The sequence below is a fragment of the Lytechinus variegatus genome, chromosome 11 (assembly GCF_018143015.1).
Source record: "Lytechinus variegatus isolate NC3 chromosome 11, Lvar_3.0, whole genome shotgun sequence".
Lineage (NCBI taxonomy): Eukaryota > Metazoa > Echinodermata > Echinoidea > Temnopleuroida > Toxopneustidae > Lytechinus > Lytechinus variegatus.
In genome coordinates, this window is record NC_054750.1 from 9,099,596 (window position 1) to 9,123,690 (window position 24,095).

A 24,095-nucleotide genomic window follows, 5' to 3' on the forward strand; every position below is an offset into this window, starting at 1 on the left:
TTTTGTTATGTTTCGAGAATGCTATCCACATAGATTAAATTCACCTAAGCTGAATTTGTGGGAATGTTAGAGAATGAAAATGTATTAATTCACTCTAGTGGTAATCTAATGAAAAAGTTTTTTTCTAAGATTAACAAAATTCAACAAGTTTCAAATTGACGTATTTATTCAAAGCACTTTAACAGCAAAGGAGCATAGGCCCCTATATATTACTTCTATAACAAATCTTTTAACTTAAAACAATTTTTGAATATGTACTCAACTCAAATTGCAGTCATCTTACCCTGTATAGTCTTTGATGGTCAAAGCATTATCAATTGTATCGCTGACAGCATACGAAAAAACAGTACCATAGTTTCCTTCATTGTCCGTATACATCCAGAATGAGATTGTAACAGCAGTGAGAGTTGGGAAATCATGCTCCAGTAAGACATAGTCATCTATACCTCCTCTATCAAACACCATGGTGTAATCCCATGACATTTCTGGAATAAAGAAAATAATCGTGTATATAGTTAAAACTAAGCTGATCATCGTAGCCGTTTTCTCTGTTATAATAGCACAAAAATGTTAAATTTGTCTGTTGGGTTATTCTTCAAGTGTTTCAAAAGGGCGATGAAAGTTGCCCATGTGATAAGCAGTTTTACCAACTTGTTAGTTATTTGACATGGTGTCATTCATGCTGTTGTACGGTCCTAAGGGTAATAAAATGCTTGATAATTTCAATTAGAGATATATTCAATTGGTATTGAAATGGTACTAATACATACCTTCTTCACAGAATACCCCTGTATAACCAGGCATACATACACAATGTATACCATCTATGAGATCATTGCAAGTCGCTCCATTCTGACAAGGTCTTGATGCACATTCATCTATATTGATTTCACATAGTGAACCAGAGAATCCAGCTAGGCACTCGCATCTATATGGAAATATGATTATGAATCATGAAAAACAATAAAAAACTAATGATAAAGAATAGCACAAAGACATGTTTAGATAGAGAAAGATCAAACTTGGTTAACATTTTTAATAAGATCATTTACCTACCGGAATTCATTGACAAGGTTGTGACAGGTTGCATTGTTATCACATGGATAAGAAAGACACTCGTCGATCTCCATCTCACATAGATCACCATGGTAACCAAGAGGACAGGTGCAATTATAACCTCCAATGAAGTCAGTACAGGTCGCATGGTTGTAGCATGGGTCAAGGGCACAGTCATCAATATCTTCTTCACAGTTTTTCCCTGAAAATATAAGTAAACAAATAAGGCTAGTAAAGAAAAGAATCTAAAACTCAGGTAATATAGTAGGAGTTGCTCCAATCCAAACAGATATTCTTGTCCTTCAGCAATGCACAACTGTTAAGTGTTTTATAACTATACATGAGGAGAACAGCTCATTTCACACTGAAACCATGACCTGAATTTGTCAAATGATACATATGTAAAAGATACTAACCTGTATAACCATCAGGACAGATGCATTCGTAATACTGTGGTCCATCAACACATGTTGCTCCATTGAAACATGGGTTTGTATTGCATTCGTCTACATCTTCTGAACAATGTCTACCTATATCAAATAGAAAAAGAAAGAAATATTTCCATGCATTAGTATTGAAGGCAATAAATATTGCTTTGTAATAAACCACATGAAGAGTGCTCAACCCTATTTCCCTGGGTTGACTATCTATGGTTGATTCACATTAGCAATGTCTCCTTTTAACAGATAGGGCTAGCATATTAGCAAGTAAAACCCCATTCAAGCTTAAAAATTTTCATACATTTACCTCAAAATTAACAGCCCATTTTCCTTTTGTCTACCAAGCTATGATCAAATATTAACAGCCCATTTTCATTTTGTCTCCCAAGCTATGATCAAAATCTTGTATAGAATGATTTTATAGCATTATGAAGTTACTTCCACATCCAACTTCTCAAAACCTATGAAAATATGTTTTGAGGATTTTTTTATAGTATTCAATTGAAATGAACTATTTATAAACCATTTGACTTTTTTATATCACAAACATATATTTTGTTTTCTGTAGCAATGTATAATTTGTGTCATTTCTTGTGTTTTGTCTGTTTCTTCAGGATTTTGATGAATTATTTGTTTTGCTTTGATATCAAGATTGTGATAATAACTTACCAGTAAAACCTCTTCTGCAATGGCACATATATCCATCTATAAGATCACGACATGATCCGTTATTCATACATATTGCTGTTTCACATTCATTGATGTCGACTTCACATCGTAATCCTGTTAAAAAGTGAGAAACATATGCATCTCAGTAATTTTTTACATAGTGTCATCATGTATTGTTTTTTTTTAATATTAGAATGATTAAAGCATATTTAGCATTTGACACTGCTCAATAGTTAGGGGAAACACATATACCTAAGATCTATTATCATCTAAGCATACTAAAAAAAATTGATCAATATCCAAAATAAAATCTATTTTCTGTTTCTGCTACAATCAATAATTTTCAAGGTAGTATCAAAGTCCATATTTTCCATTCATTTGATCCTATTTTGTGTAGATTTACATGTTTCTTTAACTCTTTTCATGCTGGAATAATTTTTTTTTTGGGGGGGTAATAATGACAATTGTTTACATGCTATTTTCTTTGTATCAAAATTTCCATTTTGAACCATTGATACTGATGATTGTTCTTTAGAGGTTATCCAAGAGTTTTGGCCATTTATTCGCATCTTTAATATGAACTTAGGGGAGAAAACTGATTATTAAGATTGTTGAATTTGATTGTATGAATGTGCAAAATTGCAATATCAGTGTGCAAAGGGTTAATAACTCGGAGTGGAAAGAAGACCTAATGGTAACAATTATTTAGTTAAAGGTTTTTCTTTCTCCAATTGCAACATCAGTGTGCAAAGGGTTAATAACTCGGAGTGAAAAGAAGTCCTAAGGGTAACAATTATTTAGTTAAAGGTTTTTCTTTCTCCAATCTCAACATCAGTGTGCAAAGGGTTAATAACTAGGAGTGGAAAGAAGTCCTAAGGGTAACAATTATTTAGCTAAAGGTTTTTCTTTCTCCAATTGCAACATCAGTGTGCAAAGGGTTAATAACTAGGAGTGGAAAGAAGACCTAATGGTAACAATTATTTAGCTAAAGGTTTTTCTTTCTCCAATAGCAACATCAGTGTGCAAAGGGTTCATAACTCAGAGTGGAAAGAAGACCTAAGGGTAACAATTATTTAGCTAAAGGTTTTTCTTTCTCCAATTGCAACATCAGTGTGCAAAGGGTTAATAAATCGGAGTGAAAAGAAGTCCTAACCCCTACAGAAATTTAAGCGTGCCGCTTGCTAGTAACTAGCATGCGACTAGCAGGGCGCTCGCTTAATAAGCGAGTGCATGCTAGCGAACAGTCCCTGCTTGCTAAAAGATCGCTTAACTATTACTCTGCACGCATATTACACGCTTATTAAGCTAGCCGCATGCTAGTTACTAGCATGCCGCAAGCTTGCGCAAGCTAGTCGCACGCTTCCCGCAAGCTTGGAAATTTCTGTAGGGGAAGGGTAACAATTATTTAGTTAAAGGTTTTTCTTTCTCCAATCGCAACATCAGTGTGCAAAGGGTTAATAACTAGGAGTGGAAAGAAGTCCTAAGGGTAACAATTATTTAGCTAAAGGTTTTTCTTTCTCCAATTGCAATATCAGTGTGCAAAGGGTTAATAACTTGGAGTGAAAAGAAGACCTAAGGGTAACAATTATTTAGTTACAGGTTTTTCTTTTTCCAGTATTCATGTGGGGTTTTATTTTTTATAGTTATCACGTCTGTTATTGTTTTTTCTTTTTCTGTAACATATTACATACGTCCCATCTCTCACGAATGACATAATGAATTTAAATAATTACTGCATTTGTATTTCAAGCATCATCATCCTTAATATCTATGGAAATTAGATGAGTAATAAAATACTGAAAATAGATACCAGTGTATCCCGGACGGCAGGTGCATATGAAACCACCGGGTGATGACTCACAGGTTCCTCCATTACGACAGGGTGAAGAGAAACATTCACTGAATGGCAAGGATCTCAAAGACATCATACGACCAGCTGGGCTTCTCTGTTTAGCAGAATCTAAACATTGTATGATTAGCTTGTATTAGGAATTCAGGATATCATTCAAATCTCTCACAGAAATGTGAGCAGTTTTATAATAATTTGAAAAAAAATAGTATATTATAGATATAATGACTTGAAAATGTGAAAAAATTGGTTGTGTAAAAAGAAAAGAGCATGGTACGTTAGATACAGATTGCCTTTGCATAATAAAACATCAAATAGGGAAGATAAATATGTACATTGTTAATTAAGTTCATCAATGTATGATATAGGTCTATATGTACATGTTTCATAAAAAAATATATCAGGTTTTTTATGCATATGTAACATTTGATCTCATATTAAACTGAGGATGAACAGAATTCTGGCATGATATTTGAACTACAACTTAAAGGCTTTAAGAAAATTACTCGAAAATGAACCAGGAAAATTATTTCAAGAATGTCCTTAAAGAATAACTTAATATGCATTGATTATCATACACTCATATGCATAAAACTGTGATACCATAACAATATGAAATAAATGGTTATTGTAGTTAACTATGAAATAACTACTACAAAATTCAAATAATAACAATGAAAATATACTGTTACTACTTTGATGCAGTGGTTTTCAACCATATTTCTTTCTTCTCTTTCCTTTAAGAAAATTAGTCAAACTCACTTCTGCAGTATGTAATTGTGATAGAGCCTGGATTAGAGAGTGGGTAGTCCTCTGGACACAAGAGACAATAGCTTGACCGTTGACTCATCTTGAAAGTACCAGCTGGACAAGGCAGGCATGGTGTCAAGCCATTGGCCGAAGTTTTACCACGAGGACAGTAAGCTGTAGGAAGGATATGATGGATGGAAAGTGTTCTTCACTTCAAGGGCATTCATTTAGAAATAATATTTACTTGATAAAATATGAATTGTCCTTTAGTTTCGAGATACTAGTAGTAGTAAATAGTCTAATTAGGTACCTTGTCAAGATTAACAGCTGTGTCTATCATGTGGGAATCCCACAAGTGGCCTCTCATTACTAATCCTCACGCTTCATCATTGACAAAACAATAGGAATTGCAGGAAAGCCGCATGAAAAAATGCAAAGTGCATTTATAGCAGGATAACATTATTCACATTAGTGCCCCGTCTTACAAAGAGTTACAATTGATCCAATCAATCGTAATACTATGGATATCCATCAGTGCCATAATTTGTTCTACAGGAAATGTGCACAATGTCCTTGGTAAACAAAGAGAAGCACAGTGAATTTTCAAGGAAACAATGAATGCTTGAATATACATCATAGTTTGAAAATATTTTGAACAAACATGCATTGTAGATGTTGACGTTGCTGGCCATCCATAGTTGTGATTGATCGGATCAATTGCAATTCTTTGTAAGATGGGACCCTGTTTATTGAACCCCTAAGTTTATTTCTTTTGGATCACTTTATTAATAAGGTTGAGGAAACACTGAATGGCCTGAGGAAAAGGCAAAATTGTAAAAGGTACCTATTGCACATAAAATACTGAGCTCCCCTAAAATAAAACATATCAAATTTAAGTTAGCCTTTTATCAGTCTGATTGGAATCTATGAAAATTACATACAAACTTGTCTGAATATATTGATTAGTTGTGTAATCTAAATCTGACAAAAAAATATCAATAACTTTGAATAATTAGCGCCCGAGGTGCATTGTCATGGTATCTTTGATTATCTGTCGAACAGGAAGATTTCTGTGTAATTAATGGTTTTACCTCTGCAGTCTGATAGTGTCCTAGCACCATGTGATGCAGTATAACGTCTTCTTGGGCATTGGAGACATTGGGTACTACCCCTGTTGGGTTGGTATGTGTTCGTTGGACACAGTTCACACAGCTCTAAGCCAGTTGATGATCTACTCCCAGGCTCACAGTACGCTGTTGAAGGCATTGGTTAAACAAGAATTTCTCAAAACTGAAACTCAATCTTGAACTTTAATGGTTCTACCTTATCATGAAAACTACACAAGTTTGAAAATTAATGGTTATAACTTTTAATGAAATATATAAAAGTATAAACAATAATAATTGTGAAGCGCTTTGTAGATTAATAAAGCGCTATATAAATGCCAATTATTATTATTATTATACAATGCAGGTCATTGGAAGAGTAGTTGTTTGTGTCATTGACTATGCCAAGTATGTCTCGTAATATGGATATGATTGTGAGCATCTGTAAATGTTTATTTCAAGGACAATGATCAATCCAAGTATCAAACAATTAGGCAGATAAATCTCTAGAATCTACAAAAGCTCAAAGTGAAAGGATCGCATTGATATTTCTTTCACGCTCACAGTGAAAAAGAAATTGAAATGTAAAATGATATAATATCAATTCATTTTTATTTACTTGCAATTCTATTTGACAAGACAAATACAAGAGTGATCAAGTTAGTTATTTCAATATTAGATCACTATTGCACTATTCAATAGAAGAAACAACAAAATAGATATAAGTCTGTATACCACAACACAAATTAAAAAGATATCTGAATGTCAATAAGCCATCGGGATCAGATCGCATTGAAATTCTTTTGGGTTATAGTTGGATAACCCAACTAGAAATAACACAGTGCCATAAAGTGTCTTAAAACGTGTGAACACTGTCGAAATGCTCAATTTAACAGAGAGAAAATAATTTCACACTGTGGACACCATAATAGTGTAAGAGTTAACGATGTGTTCACACTGCATTCATTCCAGTGGGGATAAATCAGAAGAATAATGTGAGTTACAGATCACTAAAATGCCAAATGCTTGAATATAATATCTCACTCACCTTTGCAATCTGCTAGTGATGTGGACTTCGTACTGACTGTAGAAGTTCCATTAGGACAATGTATGCATGTTAATTGACCAATCAGATTCTGGTATTGACCAATCTCACAGTACTCACACGATGATGTCATCATATCAAAGTATGTTCCAGGGATGCATTGCACTGCGAAAGAGAACGACGTACAGGTTATTCATAATCTCACATTATCATAGAAAGTCTGCAACCATTCTGTACCTAATAACACTCGTTTGTCAAAAATATGTTCGGAACTGAATTTATGAATCTGAATATCAGATTCATAAATTCAGTTATGAACAAAACTCTGCTTACAAACTTTTGCAGCATATAAATAGTCTGTACCTTTTTGAATAATCATAAAAAATATTGAACCCCTTGTCATGAACTAAGAGCCTTAAGGTGTCAACATAATAAATCTTCATTCTTCTAGATGGTGAAATAAACTTTTCTTCTGCGACAATTGTTCCTGTTTTAATATTGAGCAAGACATAGGTTTAGAATTAAAGTTGTGACATGGTTTTAGGTTAGGTTCGAGGTTAGGTTTCAAGTTTGGTTTAATATATAATTTTCATCAAAATAATCGTTGCTCAACTATCATCATGGAATCTGTAGAACTCATAATTTCGACACCTACCACATTTAGCATCTTCTCCTTCACCCCGTCTCACCGAACCAACCGAACACTCTGGCTGGATATCCTCCCGGTAGACGGTTATCCTATCAATCTGAAATGATCTATCTAGAGTACGGTTGGTACTGCTCGCAATAGTCCCGTTAGCAAGATTAGATTGTATTTGACCTGGAACAGAAGCAGCAACCTGTACCACCATCTGATAGGTCTGCTCTGTTGGACCAGTTAACGCTGCTGTCTCGTTTGGACTTGCAGATGCTGTAATGGGATGATGTGAGCAAAATGTTAGATTCATCCAAAACAATAAACCAACCATATTGCATAGAATATGAAGAGCAATTTAGATTTGATATTACTCTTCAAAACTATCGACACTGTGCTGTGCTTGACCAAGGTGAGGTATAAATGGGAAGCTGGCAGGAATCACTCACTCACATGATTGTGCATGGTGTAAAAGCCTTAGGTAAAATCCAGAGTAATACAATTGAAAATACAAAAGTTACAGTGAAAACCATTTTCAATTTTCTGAGAAAATGACATTTCATTGATTTTTTACCATTCGCTATGTAGGAATGCTGCTCGCATATGACGTCACAAATCAAATAATTGAAATTCTAATAACTTTTTAATTATTTGATGAATTTTTCTCAAACCTTCGGCAATATTTCTCATTAATTTTTCTGCTATTTTTACAATAAACTTTTTGTCAGGGTGAACTTCCCCTTTAAAAGGGTAAATTAAATATCTAAATTTTCACGATTTTGCTTTAGATGTCTGATTTGGATAATAATAAAAATATTGACTGGCTCTTCTTTCGGGAAACATTAAATATATTGCCCTTAAAAGAACCATATTGCCCTCATAAAGATTCAGGCCAATATGATTCTACTGTGGGCAATATATTTGGTATTCCCCTCAAGGCCAGTCAATATTATAAAAATATCTTTTAATCCACTGATTCAATACTCACCATTTACAACAATGTTGACAAATAGATTCGGAGACTGTAATATTTGAAGTCTTTGAGCAGTCAAACTGACCTCACCACCACCCTGTAGAGCAAGACGGGAATCAGATACAGAACCTGATTGCTGCAGGCTCGATGATGCACCATGAAGGAATCGAATAGGATCTAATACACATAAAGAATGTTGAAATTAGGATGGATGATTAATGGGTAGAAGATCATGTCAAGGAATTCATGTCTGTAATATTTCATTTTAACTATCATAAAAGGCTAGATACGGTTTAATAATAAGGCAATAGCATGACAAACAAATCAACTTTGAACAGCAGAGTTTTCTGATTTAAAGAGTGTTAATAGAGATTTTTAGAATGAGTAAACATGGTACTGGTATATTAGATAACACAATATCTTCCCATGTGAGGATCATGAATGCAATTGATAAATGTAGTACTAAGCAAATTTCTCTTCATAATTCCTGGAATAATGATATTCCAGTTTCAGAACAGAAATTTCATAACCTGATTCATTTCAACCTACCTCTGTCTTCACAGTCGGCCCTGACACTGGCTAGCTCACATCTCACATTGTCTCCACAGTAGTCCCGAATCTATTCCAAAAGCAAAACAAAGACAGAACTATTAATCCCATGTTTCATACGTTATATGATACCAGTTGGACTATGAGAATCATGTAATTTCTTTAAAAAATGGGATGAAAGACAAGAAATAAAGATTTAAAAAACCATGTCTATATACATTTTCTAGCTATTGTAATTTTAAATTCAATATCGTTTCAAAAACACAGATGAATTATCAGCACAGGTCGTATCCCACCGCTGCCACCATAAGTCATACTCGAATGGCAAATCAGGGTGATTAATAAACAGCGATGGATGCAGTTTGTGAAGAGGATCATGTCAAACTTTAACAAGTATCAAATCTGATAAACACTGAAACTATGGAAAGCCATTTGTGTCAAAGATAATTATCCCCTACTGGCATATGCAATATCTTACCGGTTCTTCCAGGTTGGTTGCCAGTAACTTCTCCATGTTCCGAGCAAATACAGAATCGCATTTGGATGTCTCATATAGAAAGGTCATAGGTTGTAGAACATTGTTGGCATGATGGGTTTCTGCAAGTCAAAAATAAAATCAAAGACACCTGTACTGAGTGAGGATTGAATAATTATGTAGTAGTGCTACATTAGATCATACCATTCTGGTAATGATATTCCAATGCTTAATAATGGCATAATCTCTACCGAAGTAGTGATTTGTCTCTTTCAACAAAGTTGACTGTCTGTAATAGGTAATTCTTATGCTAAGAAAAGTCAGAGTGTTCATAATCCACCTTTAGTGAAGGTGATCTGGTCCCTTAAATAGATATCCAATGCTCTTCATGGGTGTTGTGTGGTTGTGAAATGTGCTGACAAGCACAACATTTAGGGTGTAATCAATATCAATAGCAAATAAACTATTACCTGAACAGTCATCCCAAGGTACTTTGCCATCAGGATACCAAGTACCATTGAGCGCACAGAAGTATTGATTCCTTGGCCGTGTTGACATAGCATAACCTGGTCCACAGGTTACTGAGCAGTTCATTCCTTGAGTAGTATGGAAACAGATTGCTGATCCTCCTACAGGGTCACGTGGCTTCTCACACAGGTTTTCTGATATCAAGAGATAGTGGCATAAGAAGATGATGGATTTCATTAAGATACCCTATAAGGACACATTATGTCCAAAGTTTTAAAGTTGTGAATCAGCCTAAGTCAGTTTAAAGACACAGGTAAATTACAGGGTAGCAGAATAGATAATATTCATGAAGTTTTTAGAAAAAAAATGTTGAAGACGTGTACGATATTACTCTTCTCTTTTCTTCCTCCTTCTTTATGATGTCTACATCTCCTTCTCAATTACTGTGCCTTCCTCTTCATCCTCCTATTTCTTCACCTTCTTTCTTCTTCTTCCTGCTTCTTCTTCCCTTCCTGTCCCTTTTCCTTCATCCCCTTCTCTTTCTTATTTCCCTGTCTTTTCTGTGCATATTTTAATACAATGTTTAGATGAAAACCATATCAAAAACATATCAACAATGTAATGGATAGTGGTATGACTATTAATGATGTTGGTATGAATGAAGTTTGTGGGTAAATTAGATACCCATATATCCTTTTTAAGCATTACAGTATCCACGTATATATAATTCACATTAACAGGTGTAGAGTCTTGTTACATGTGCATTCTTATCATGCAACTGTAAATTGGCAAAGCTACTTACGCTGAACATCCACATAGATTACACATGAACGTGTGTTTCCAGCTGCATCAGTTGCTAGATACTCCACAAGTGTAGTGCCCAATGGGAATGAGCTTCCAGGGTCATGTGACCTTGTTACTGTGACATCACCTCCAGAGTTGTCTGAGAAGAGCGGTTCTTCCCAAGTTACTTCATGTTCTTGCTTTGATGTAATGAAGGTGGTAGGTGAACGACATCGCCTGATTGATGGTGGCTCACGATCTATCACATTAAAAAGTCACAAAAAGAAAAAATTACTGTATAATAATAAAAACATCAAACAGTAGTTCTATCATTCATCATAGCGTTGGAACATTGCGATCAGATATAGGTTAGAAGAGTCAATCAAGCCATTTGTGTTGATATTGGTTTACCCTCCAGCACTAGGCGGTACTAGTACTCTACTATATGAAACTTTATCACTATATAGATACTTGCCATTTAATAATATTAATAATAATAATAATAGTTACATTTACATAGCACTTGATACTTTGTTTCTAAGCATTTTACATTGTATTCATTATTACCCCTGTCATTGGATCCTGACATGCCTGCACACAATGTATGCACTTTCTCCACACCCTGGGGAGCATTCTAACCAGCATCCCTACCTTCAACAATTACACTGAAGACACACTGAGCGATGTTTCCAGACTGGTCAGTAGCACTGTAGGTGATGTTCCAGTGACCAAGAGGAAACGTCCAGGGTGGATAAACATTAGGAAGAGCATGTAGGAGTGGCATTTCTCCCGAGTTATCTATTGGTCTGGGTACTTCCCACTCTAGGACTACTCGGTCCATGTGAGGGGAAGTCACCGTGTTGATATCTGATGGACATTCCAAGGAGGGTGGCATGTAATCTGTACAGGTTGTAAAACAGACAGACAAGGAAGGATTATATGATCTGAGTTAAAAGTTTTACTTTATATCCCACAGACATAGATATTGGTACAACAAAGATATCTTAATTGCACCACTCACACGTATTGCTAGGTTAGTATGCTATACATTTCCTTGGCACTTCCTTTGGCAAGAACATTTCAGTCAGTTGATACTGGGATAAACTTGAAAAATCTCAATATTTTTGTTTCTGTTTCTGTAATGTAAATACATTTGGAGTACAAAGCAGAAATGGGAATTTAACATTATTGGTCAATATTAAGTATGGTTTGTTAAATTCAACTAAAAAATATATTGTTTCATGTTAAGCTTTAGGATGCATTTACTTACCAATACAGGCCCGACTAGGATCAAACTTGTTGTTCCATCTTCCATTAGCCAAACATTCTTTCTTCCTTGGTCCTCTTCTGTAGAAACCTTGACTACATTCAATCTTACAAACATTCCCGTAGTCTTGTCTGTGTGTGCTGCAGTGTGATGGGGTCATATACCCATGAGGTATGGTGGGGAGCATCGGGCACTGGATTGCTAAAATCAACATTGAATTATAGTGTAGGACTATTATTTTGGCATTGCGTTTCAGTTCAGTTATTAACTTTAGTTATTCAGTTCCAGCTTTAGTATCTAGTTCAGCTTGTCTATAATCTTGATGTGTATCCTTTCTATTTAACCTTCACTCTGCTTTTTTTTGTTATTTGTTTCCTATTCAGATGTGTTCATTCATTACATTCTCACATCTGATTCTTTTGTTCAACCATGGAGTAGTAGCTCAATGGTTCAACATTCTTTCATGTAATCATGGAGCTAGTAGCTCCATGATGTAATTGTCCCAGCATGTTATCAATCTCTAATTATCTCTTGCTGATTTTACTATGAAATTTTGACAACAGAGATTAATATTTTAAATCAATGATACATATGTATAAAATATTATTTTGATTATCATATTTGTAAGAACATCAAAGTACAAATACTTGAGTTTCATTGAAAATAGGGAATTCAAACAGGCTATGCAAGATTAAAATACCGAAGTTTAAACTGGGTACCCAATAAACATTTAAAAGTATGAGTAACCTACTTTTTCAAAACCAAGTCTGGGATCAAAAGTTATTTCTTCACAATAGGCTTTTTGACTATTTGCAACCAATGCAATTGTCTTCAAAATGTGTTGTAACCATCTGTGGGGTTACCTTCACACAATTATTCATACCAGGTGTGCTCATGTACAAGTTATGTTGTAATTAACTGGTCCCTAGTGATTTTTGTGAAAGCCCTCAACCATACCTCTACAGTGAACTGGTAGTCCATCCCAATGTGCGATAGGTAGACAACGTCTTGACTGTGATCCTATGAGCTTGAAACCAGTATCACATGTAGCAGCACACACTGTACCAAAGGCATGATCATCAGAGGTACACTGAAGAGAGCCGTTCAGAGGAGCAGTCAACACCTCACAAGTCTTTACTGTAATGTCAATGAAAGGGAAATAATATCATGAGGTATCTAAAGGCGACCGCACACCTTACAAATGGACTGCGACTCAATTTTGAAATAAAATGAAGTAGATGCTAATATTGAGACTTGGAAGATCTTACTGTGTAATGTTCGAAATCATCGTTCAAATCTGTGACTATGCTGTATTCCTTCTTAGAATAAAATCGAATTCAATATTTAGTCGTAATGACGTCATAGGAGTCGTACGATTGGCTACGATTTGAAACTAATTTTGCATTTACTCTAAAATAAAGGCTTACAATCTTACAAAATGGTTACATTAGTATTCTTTCAATTAATTTCAACCTCAAATAAAATTATATGTTCTATTCACATATTTCGAAAATGAGCAAAATGCGATTTGCTCCAAAATCGGATCGCGAACAGTGTGCGGTGGCCTTAAGATGTATGGCATGGAGCGATATATAATGCAAACCCCATTGGGGAATAAAGAGATCAGACTGCATGGCGTACCTTCATTGTGGAAAAATCATGTGTAGGCATGAAAAAAATTATACAAAACAAAACATGGAGAAAATGTTAAAGAATAGTCTTTCCAGAGTATAACAGAAACATGATACAGGAAGATCAGCATAGGCTCCAAAAGTTACAAGACTAAACATGATGTAAAGTAACTACATAATATTTTGAATTTTGTTACTAATTTTATTTGACAATTCATGATAAGGTATATATATCACTATGTCAGATGACAGTTCTTGTGAATATGCAACACTTACTTAGCAGGATATTCATATGGAAACAGACCAGGCACGGATCCAGGGGGCACAGGGGGAACATTCCCCCCCCCCCCCTTGATAAGCAAAATTAAAATTTCTAATGTAAATATCCTTTTTTTTCTTTTTTTTTGCTTGTCAAATTTTTTCGGGTACAAATTATCCTTAATTTTGGTTGAAAACCTTTTCTTTTTTTTTTGGGGGGGGGGCTTGTCAAAATTTTCCTCCGAAAAATTTGCCCCCCCCTCCTTTTAGAAAATCGTGAAGCAGGCATTTTAATGTGCGGATCTAAAACATTTTCATTATTCCATTATTTAAAAAAAAAACATTCATTTGAATATTACAATCTGTGCCAAGAATCATCGCATAAAATCAATGGACAAATACATCATTGACAGGTATACCTCGACAATTAAAATCTTCTCCAGACCAGGACCCATTTGAGAAGCAGAGTCGGATACTGCTTCCAGTCACTTCATATCCACGGTTACACCGTATCGCACAGGCTCCATTCACAACGTTGCTACATTCAACAAACTCTCCATTCTCGGGCCTTTGAAGCAGAGGGCAATGGATAACTAGAAGAGAAAGTAAAAAGATCAAGAATTAAATTGAAGAAATTGCCATATATAATTAACAACTTAATGCACAAACAGATCATGTTATTCCTTTAAAAAGGGTAATAACACTAAACTGTATGCCTGGATATCACCAAAATGTGTACTGTTAATTGCATTTAATAATAATGATAATATTTGCTTCTTATAAAGCGCTTTTTCAAAAAGTTACAAATGACAAAAACAAATACAATCGGTAAAAACTTGAAATAAAACGACACAAAATGAAACATTGCTTGCAATATATCAAAACAAATGAGATTTGAGCATCTTCTTTTAATATTTGATATGGATTCATGTATTCAACTCAGTTAATTTAATTAAATATTTAGAAATAATTACTTTCAAATTTCAAATGTGTTAACAACTAGCAATGGCAAAGTAATCCAAGTTATGCTGTATGGAGCTACCTCCATAATTGCTATTTCGACAGTATCTTAGGTCCTACCTGTGGTGTATGTATCAAATTAATTGAAATTTGAATTGAAATTGAAATTAAATTGAAATGCTTCCCAAAAGAGCGTTGCGAACATATGGGCCCCACTAAAATGCGGCCAAATTCAATATATTATGCTCAACTGATCTGAATACCTATGTTTCTTAAAACACAAGTAAAAAATTATATATAAATTGCATTATCATCTTTATTTCATAGAAATGAACTCTGTATATGAAGCAAGAGTGAGAGAGAGAGTGTGTGTTGGAGATGTCAAGAAAGGAAAAGCTAAGATATTACCTTTACATCTCTGTGTAGCAATATCCCATCTGTATCCATCTTTACATACACACATGTTAGGACTAGTATTGTTGAGAGGGCTCACATGGTTTTGATCAGGACATGGTAAACACGTGTTGATTCCTCCAGGTAAAGCTTCACGTTTGTAGCTTCCGATTGGACAAGCTGGATTGAATATTTTAAGAAAATAAACATTCATGGGGTTTTTTTACGAGGGATTATGTTTTGTTTTCACTACTCTTTGAAATCGGTTATAATCTCAGATTTAGGCCTATAAGTCAGAAGTTTTTTTTTCAATCTTCTGTTGATCTAATGTAAGCTCTTCAAGCCACAATCGCTTACATGTCGTTGAAATAGTTAAGGAACAAATGTTTTTGCAACAAACAAATCCCTTTAATCCAGAGAATAAAAACTGTAATTCTGATTCGACTGACAGCTGAACTACATTTGTGAAGCTATCACAGAAAAGCTGATTTTTTTTCATCCAAATGCAAGAAATTAAGATAAAATTATTACTGCAAATTTTTCGGCTGAATCATTCACTATTAAGAGAATTGCCCTTTGTTCTAACCTCGACCAAAATTGTTATATTCGGATGTAGATATTTTACATTAATTAATTAATAGTATTTTGTGACGGCCACATGTTTTGTGATGGCAGCATCCCACCGCTGCCACCAATAATGCCGACGATATATGGAACAAAGCATAAGGTAGTGTTGTTCCTGTCAGTCACGCACAGACAGATATAGGCAATCACACTTACACCCACGCAGAAACATGAACCCCCCCCCCCCCACTACACACACACACACACACACCCTCACACATTTCTTTTTTTTTTTCAACATATTTTTAATAAGGATTTCATTCAAATAAATTCAAGGTAAATACAAAAAAATGACCGATTTTCATTTTACATCAATAAGAATATACACATATATTTACCCGGGTATTTACCAAAAAAAGCTGAAGCAAATAATGATGAAATGAAATACCTTTGGAAATATATATTTATACTGAACTCACACTCACGCACGCGCAAACAAATGCCAGCGATTCTTCCATCAATTTACAATTTATTTTGTCATTTTTCGAATACCAACATGATAGGAAGATTAATTTGTTTCCATGCTTTCTTTGTACTTACGACTGCATTTTCCACGAAGCCCACTACCATAAAAACCAGCCGGGCAGACACAGTCATAGGATCCAGTATGGGTTCCACACCTACACGATGCCATTACATCACAGCAGTGGCTCTCATCTAAACATCGTGATGAACATTTCTCTGGCGTCTCCTCGATAAACTCTCCCATGCGAAGATCTATTAGGAGGAAAAGCATAAGATGAACGGACATTGAAAGAACTATGATGGATTTAAATACTTCATAATAGTAAAGATGATGATGGTGTACGTAGTTTTATATGATTTAAATGAATTTGAATGTATTCAGCAACATTAAAAATCAAAGGCACCCTCAAAATCATTTACCATCACATACCCGGGACTTCTACATGATAGTGATTTTGCATGATGATGCCGATCTTGATGATGATGGTGATGACGATGCTGATGATGATTGTGATGGCGATGCTGATGATGCTGATGATGCTAATGATGATGATGATGGTGATGATGATAATGATGATGAAGATGATGATGATGATGATGATGGTGATGACGATGCTGATGATGCTGATGATGCTGATGATGATGATGATGATGATGATGGTGATGATGATGATGATGATGATGATGATGAAGATGATGATGATCATCTCATTATAATGACGACCACCACGATGACGCTAGTGATGACACTGTTGATGACAAACCAATTACGATAATAATGAAGCTCTCATATATGAAGATGGTGATGATGGCGATAATGATGTTGATTTTGATGATGATAATGATGATGATAAATGTGATCTTGATGGTGACAACGACGATGACGATGAAAAGGGCAAACATGTACGTATTAGAGGTATTGGCGATTGTGAATATGATAACAGAAATAAAAAAAACACATTGAGATAAATATATTTGTATAATTTACATGTCTTATAATCAGGATTAGTATTTTTCATTCCAATATGAATATCAACACGGAGTATAAAGAAAAACAGTGATTTCCCCCATATATTTCTATCCAGTGAATATACTTAGATGTAGGTTCAGGGAAGAAGCACTCTCGGCACCAAGAAAATAATAAGAACAATAATAACAATAATAATAATAACAATGATAAAAATAATAATAACAATTATGATAACATGAAATATGTATATAGCGTTTACGTTTCTAAGCACTGCATATTACCCCGGCTTTAGCACGGCTTTCCTGATCGCACGCTCGAGCATTTATTCAAGGAATTCCGTCCTACCGGGTACCCATTTACTACCACCTGGATGGAGAGTTGCAAATGTTGATGTGCTATTCTTCACTTTGCTTCACATTTCATTATCAAATGAAAACAATTCATGAGCGCTTTATACACGAACTGTCTCGCACCATCTTTTGGAAAGTTCTTTACACTTGTATATATATATATCGGGGTTAAGCATAACCCATAGGCATGATAGGTCTACTGTTATATCTGATAGCAATGACAGGTAAAATTTATTCACGGCTATGACATTGATAAGTGTCTCTGCGGCTGCTCTTTTCGACATTGCCCTACTTTCTATGAATATTCTTGATGCATTCTTAGTCTATTTAAAGGTTATATGTCTAAGAATATTTTGTATCCATATTCCTCTCACTACCCATCGGAGATAACATGAGGAAAGGTATATGGAGAAGAAAAGGGAAGAAGGAGGAGCAGAAGAAGAAGAAATAAGAAGAAAAAGAAGAAGAATAACGGGTATTTATATGCGCTATACACAAAAAGTATCACAGCACTTATTTACAATTGTCAAAAATAAAAGATAAATATGTAACAAAAAAGTATAGAATTATATACATTAAATTGCATCAACTATTGAGGAGGGGGGGAGGAGGAGAAGGGGAAGAAGAAGCACTATTGAAATAATTCATTAAAATATTCAAAGTGTTATAAGTACCTTCGTGAAGTGCCCGTCGTGCTAAGGCTTCAAACTCTGCAAAGCTGTCAAGAATATAACAGTGTTCGTCTTTCTTTTCAGATGCCATTTCAAGCAGTTCTGGGATATAACCATCCCTAATTCCAAATGTGAACACCTCCACGCCATCTTCCTTGAGACTAGCAGCTACGGGTACAGGATTTGGCCCATTAGAAAGACCGTCAGTGAGTAAGAACACGGCTTGAGTGGAGTTGCCACGAGCCCCCTGCAGCACTTTCTGACAAAAGGTGAAATAAAGAAATCTAAATTCAGAACTGAATATTGAATAATTTGTGGTCAACATGAGACTATAGCTACCATGAAATATATGTTGTCTGTGCCTTTATCAGCTGAGACATGCCTCTAATGAATAAGAATTCATGTCCCGACTCCTAACATTTTCACTTCTAACCAATGGCCTATAGGGAAGCCAAAGCTTGGGTGGGACCATATCCCCCCCCCAAAAAAAAAAAAAGAGAGAGAGAGAAGAAAAAAAAGCTCCGAGACCAAGGGGAAATAGGAAAAGCATGAAAAAGAGACAGGAAGGGGAAATGAAAATCAGTAAGATATCAGGTAGGATGTCATTTTCTGTACATCATGTCAAAATATAACACAAATTAAATTTACATTTTCAAACGGGCAAGATTTGTGTTCGCTTCCTGAGCTTGCTCGGGACTTTTAAGAAATATTGTTCCACACGCCATTGTCATGATTGTGCCGCTCAACTACTTATAGCTCATAACGCCACTGCACATTTATACGAATCATGATACTTTGAAAATTCCCTAAATGAATATTAAGGGGATTGTCAAAATATGTATACCACTTCCAACATGTCCAATGATTCATTGGCTTAATTAGTTTCAGTTTAGCAGGATGTATCTTACAGCAAAATGATGTTTACCTTCAAGGTTCTGAAACAAAGGAAAACATTGTTCAGTACACTATTGATCCACATTAACATTCCAATTGTTATACAATCCATTATTCTATCATCCAATTATTATACAATTTATTTATTAGAACATATTTAATCAGGTACAAAAGATCAGTATAAAACTGTTTTTCATCAATGACCTGATGAAAACATAAAGAACAACATAAATCATCATATCATACATGAAAATAAAGTCAAAATCTAAATCAAAGAAAAAAATACTTAGTAACATAAATAAACATATATTTTTACTTAAGTGATAATATGTATCAAACTAAAATATTGTAAGTAATCAAAAGGAAACAGTTACTAATTTAAAAACTACTAATTGTATCATTTATTCGCTGATAAAAACACTGAACAAGGAAATAATTATGGCATTATAGAAAATCGAGTGAAACAATGGCAATCAGTAATCTATAAATGTATGTCTAACAATCCATTATTCTATGAATTAAAGTAAGATGAGCGATTTTGATAATTTTCTTATTCACACTTGATATTTTATTTCCAATATGTTGCAATGGAAGAGCTTATCAGAATAATTCTACCTGCTCTTTTCTTCGTGGCGGAAACCGTTTCATCGGGAAGGAAGTCGAACCAAATCAATACTCTCTGGTAAGAAGATATTAATAGTCTAATAACCACAAGAAATGGGTAGGATTTGACACAATATATTGGATAAAGTGAATAATGTAACGATTTGAGTAGTACATCAAGCTAAAAGATTGCAATAGAAGGAAATCGTTTAGCAATCAATTAGCAACTCTTTTTTTTAAACAAAAGCATATCAATTACCTGATCCCCTGTATATTATAATCATTCATTAATGACACCTATTACATCAATTTATGCAAAACTAGAACAATCCAGTTCCCTTTAGTTGACCCTCCATCATGTCCATGCTCTTGATTAACAATCGTGATAACTGGTTTTTCGTCTTGTATTATGAATGTTTCCTCTTCGTTTGTCTCCACATCCTTATTTCACGAAATTTATTTTGGTTTGGTTTGGTTTGGAAAACAGAGAAATAAAATAATCAAAAAGTGAAGATTTGCAGGCGGCGCCACACCTGGTGGGAGCAGGGCAAACGCTCCTATTTGGTAAACGAAATGCAATATCACTTTATTTAAGAATTTAAAAAAAAAGAGACAGTGACGGTTGTATATAGCTAACCAACTATTCAAATTGATATTATGAAGACCTATATTTCTAAAAATAGACACACAAAAAGTCACCCCAGAGCTGTCTTTATTTAAAAGTAATAAGGAATTTTATAATACTTTAATAAGGAAATAATGACAGGTTTAATCTTCACAAATTAACGCAATGTATGGATGAACGAGGAGTCGTGATGTTTATCTTTCGCACTGATCTGTTGAATGTGCCTTTAACTTCATGTTCGAACCTCCCATTTGCCAAACAAATGATGCACATAGCAATGGTACTGCTAATGAGTTAATTTCCCTTTGGTCTTGATTTCCATCTAAACTACTGTTACAGATCTTCTGACCCAATGAGGTAGACCTATCATGAATTGTTCTGTTCAATCGTTTTAAGTAAACACTTCCGGTGGCATTGACGTTCATGCACATCTGATGTCTGCCTTACCACTTAAACGAAATTGTGTGAACTTAAAATTCAACAACCGTTCAAATTAATTCTTCACCACTTGATAATTAAACTATTCTTTTCGCATTTACTCAATAATCCATAGATATCCATGAAATGTCGGTCGTTACAAAATTGGATGCAATGGTGCCGTAAAGTTTTGGCAAGACAAAAAATAAGAGAGGCGCAATGTACCTGGGAGCGCACCATTGTATGGATAGAGATGAGAGATAACAGTAAAAAAAAACTACCAGACGTCTGTTACACATAGGTACACGTAGTCTTACCAAGGAGTTACCAGCACTGGAGGTTCGGCCAATGTTTTTTTTACGATCGCTTACGATCAGATAACGACCTTTTACGATCAGGTAACTTCTTGGTCCTATTTATATTGCCCTTTGGTATGTATGGGGTTATCCCTCCTTCGTGATGAATCGCCAAAAATATAAACACGAAACTTTATTTTAAGACTAAAGTTCTGCAATTGTTACACTTTTTATACAGTTGCAAAAATCTTTTTAGAGCCGGTTGTCAAAGACCCTTGCTATAGTTTCGCTTGTCCTCAGCTTTGTCATGTGTCATGTCTGTATACTGTATCTTGTAAACAGAATATTTCTTTCACACCTGTTTCAAGTGTTTTTACCACCAACACAAAGAGGAAGTAATATAAACAGAATCCCATGTGTTATGCAGGTGACTGTGGCTTGGTGTGGGAGCGCAGAACTTTGAAGGTTTACAGTATTTATTATTGTACTCTCCGAGGCGTGTTATGATTTATTATATGTACAAGCTGATTCGATCCCTAAGCTGTTTCCCGATGAAATGCAGCTTAATACTGCTTGATATATAAGGCGGGAAGTTGTTTTCCTTATCACTTTCATAATCTATTGATTAATTTTCGCCCAACAAACAAATAAAAATGGTGGCTCTAGAATCTAGATATACGCTGGACAGAAAATAAGTGTAGGCCAATATAATACTTCGGACGAGCACGATGATGCCCAAAGCCAATCATAAGTCTCGTATCTATGCTTCTGAAGTTCAATTGAAAATCATTATGTACATTGATACATATTATATGAGTCTATTAAAGCCAATAATGGTATTTGATTTCACAAATTCAATAGCATACATGGCAGCCAACTGACTGAAATTTTAGCATGCTTACAAGAATTCTCCAACACATTACATTTCAAATTAGAAGACAGCAAGTATATACATGTAGATAACCACAGTAGCATGATATCATTATACACATACAGTCATAATGAGAATACATTTTATTAAGTATTCTATAAAAAATCGAAAAATTGATTATGTAACCAAATATGCATATGACATTTGTTAAAAATTACCAACCCAAAAACCTAACACATTATTTTAAAAAAATCTTAACGGAAAACGCATAAATTAGTAGTGCAGTAGTAGTAGTAGTAGTAGTATTAGTAGTAGTAGTAGTAGTAGTAGTAGTAGTAGTAGTAGTAGTAGTATTTATTCAAACCAAATCAAACACAAACAGTGGTAAAACACATAACATTGTAGAAATCAGAATGACAGGTTTGGGACCCCAGTGAAACACATCTTGTTGATGGGCCCCTTTACATAGTGTTATATCACAAAAAGTTTTTTTTTAAGATGTAACAATCTAATAATAGGGGTAGGTTATAGTGATGTTTCTGTCTGCCCAGGGTGCCAGCCTAAATGAAGCAGGACGTTCCCCGAGCATCCTACTATACCTCATCCTTCTGTTAACCGCTCTATGCCTCATCCATTAAAATCGGTCAAAAATTTAGAATTACATTAAAATAATAAAGTAAAGTAAGAGTGATGGTGACAGACTGGTATAAAGTATTGCACGGACTAACACATTGAGAATGAAATTAATAAATCATTGTCAATTTCAAAGATTTATCATAAAAGGTATTACACTTTTATTTATTCATAATCATGTTCAGAAAAGAATGGCTGCGAATTCCCCATCATAAGAATGATGAATATCAAACCAATATAGTGAAGGAGAAATGAATTTCAAATAAACTTCAAAAAGATCGTATTCAGCAAAATGACAATATAGCTATGCCTATATGCTATATTATTGGGAAATATATTTTCAACCTAAAACAGTCTTCGCAAGACTTCTCGATCACACTTCGTCCCATCTGATAGGCTCACTGCATGATTATTATCAATAAAATCAAAGTTCTACCCGTTGGGTTTTAGAGAGCGACCGAGAAATCCAGCCATGATTTCCCTCTCCAAATACCAGGATAACCTGGACAGACCACAATGTTATTCTTTGCCGAACGATTGCTTGTTTAATGCCCTGTAATTACGAAAAGATCGTTTCCTATCCATATTTTCTCTCCTGTCAAGTGTATTGTCGAATTCACGAGCTGCTATCCTAGCTAGCGCCCCGCAAAATTATGGTTTTGTTTTCCTTTTACATGAAAAAAGCCGGGAAAAAAAGTAAAAAACCAAGCACTCTTGAAATTGTTTGCATGGATCTACTCCTTTGGTGATACACATGGATCGAAGTAAGAGGTAAAGATATAAGGTAGAATGCCCACCTCCTCGCCACCACCCCCCCCCCCCCAAGAAAATAGAGGAGCATTTGCTTTAGTCGGACTTATATTTTTGCTCCTCATGACAAGGCTTTCCAGGTACACATCAATGCATCATATACAGATATAAATGCGAAATTAATTTCTGATGTCATGTGCAGCTCGGCAAAGAAACTTTTTATCGTTGAATTTTGTTTTTAATATAAAAAGTTCTGTTATACTCTCAGTGGTGGAAATGTATAGATTTAAATTAAAGTTTCTTTTGTATATTACAATCAATTATCAATTCACTCTAATAATGAAAAGTAAAATTAAGATTAAAAAGGTTGGAGGAGTTACAACATTTTCTTAATGTTTCAATAACCCTTTTAAATGGTTCGATCCTGTAACCATGCATGGTAACACTTAAAATATTGGGTTTACCTCTTCATCATTTCTCTTTTCAAAGATTATGAGTTATAAGTAGACCGAAAGTTTCAGTCTCTGATTTGTCGGTTCTTTCACTACTAATCGTCTTGTCTCACTTTATACACCTCCTCTCCAGAGGGGAAAATTTGTTAAATAAAAAAAAATGTTTAA

The 24,095-nt window shown here is 34.7% G+C and overlaps 1 protein-coding gene across 1 annotated transcript in view; it reads right to left on the reverse strand.

Moving 5' to 3' along the window:
* LOC121423696 (sushi, von Willebrand factor type A, EGF and pentraxin domain-containing protein 1-like) overlaps nucleotides 1-24,095 on the reverse strand; it is a 39,080-nt gene that overhangs the window by 12,813 nt on the left and 2,172 nt on the right. Inside the window, exons 2-23 of the mRNA XM_041619122.1 lie at nucleotides 18,390-18,645; nucleotides 16,471-16,647; nucleotides 15,322-15,486; nucleotides 14,373-14,546; nucleotides 13,022-13,201; nucleotides 12,068-12,265; nucleotides 11,449-11,697; nucleotides 10,817-11,056; nucleotides 10,017-10,208; nucleotides 9,550-9,668; nucleotides 9,072-9,141; nucleotides 8,538-8,699; nucleotides 7,571-7,825; nucleotides 6,919-7,080; nucleotides 5,856-6,017; nucleotides 4,777-4,938; nucleotides 3,976-4,125; nucleotides 2,166-2,279; nucleotides 1,473-1,586; nucleotides 1,057-1,258; nucleotides 771-928; nucleotides 284-485 (exon numbers count right to left, since the gene is read on the reverse strand). Coding sequence (XP_041475056.1) covers nucleotides 284-485; nucleotides 771-928; nucleotides 1,057-1,258; nucleotides 1,473-1,586; nucleotides 2,166-2,279; nucleotides 3,976-4,125; nucleotides 4,777-4,938; nucleotides 5,856-6,017; nucleotides 6,919-7,080; nucleotides 7,571-7,825; nucleotides 8,538-8,699; nucleotides 9,072-9,141; nucleotides 9,550-9,668; nucleotides 10,017-10,208; nucleotides 10,817-11,056; nucleotides 11,449-11,697; nucleotides 12,068-12,265; nucleotides 13,022-13,201; nucleotides 14,373-14,546; nucleotides 15,322-15,486; nucleotides 16,471-16,647; nucleotides 18,390-18,645 — 3,863 coding nt within the window. The remainder of the gene's footprint in view (nucleotides 1-283; nucleotides 486-770; nucleotides 929-1,056; nucleotides 1,259-1,472; nucleotides 1,587-2,165; nucleotides 2,280-3,975; nucleotides 4,126-4,776; nucleotides 4,939-5,855; nucleotides 6,018-6,918; nucleotides 7,081-7,570; nucleotides 7,826-8,537; nucleotides 8,700-9,071; nucleotides 9,142-9,549; nucleotides 9,669-10,016; nucleotides 10,209-10,816; nucleotides 11,057-11,448; nucleotides 11,698-12,067; nucleotides 12,266-13,021; nucleotides 13,202-14,372; nucleotides 14,547-15,321; nucleotides 15,487-16,470; nucleotides 16,648-18,389; nucleotides 18,646-24,095) is intronic.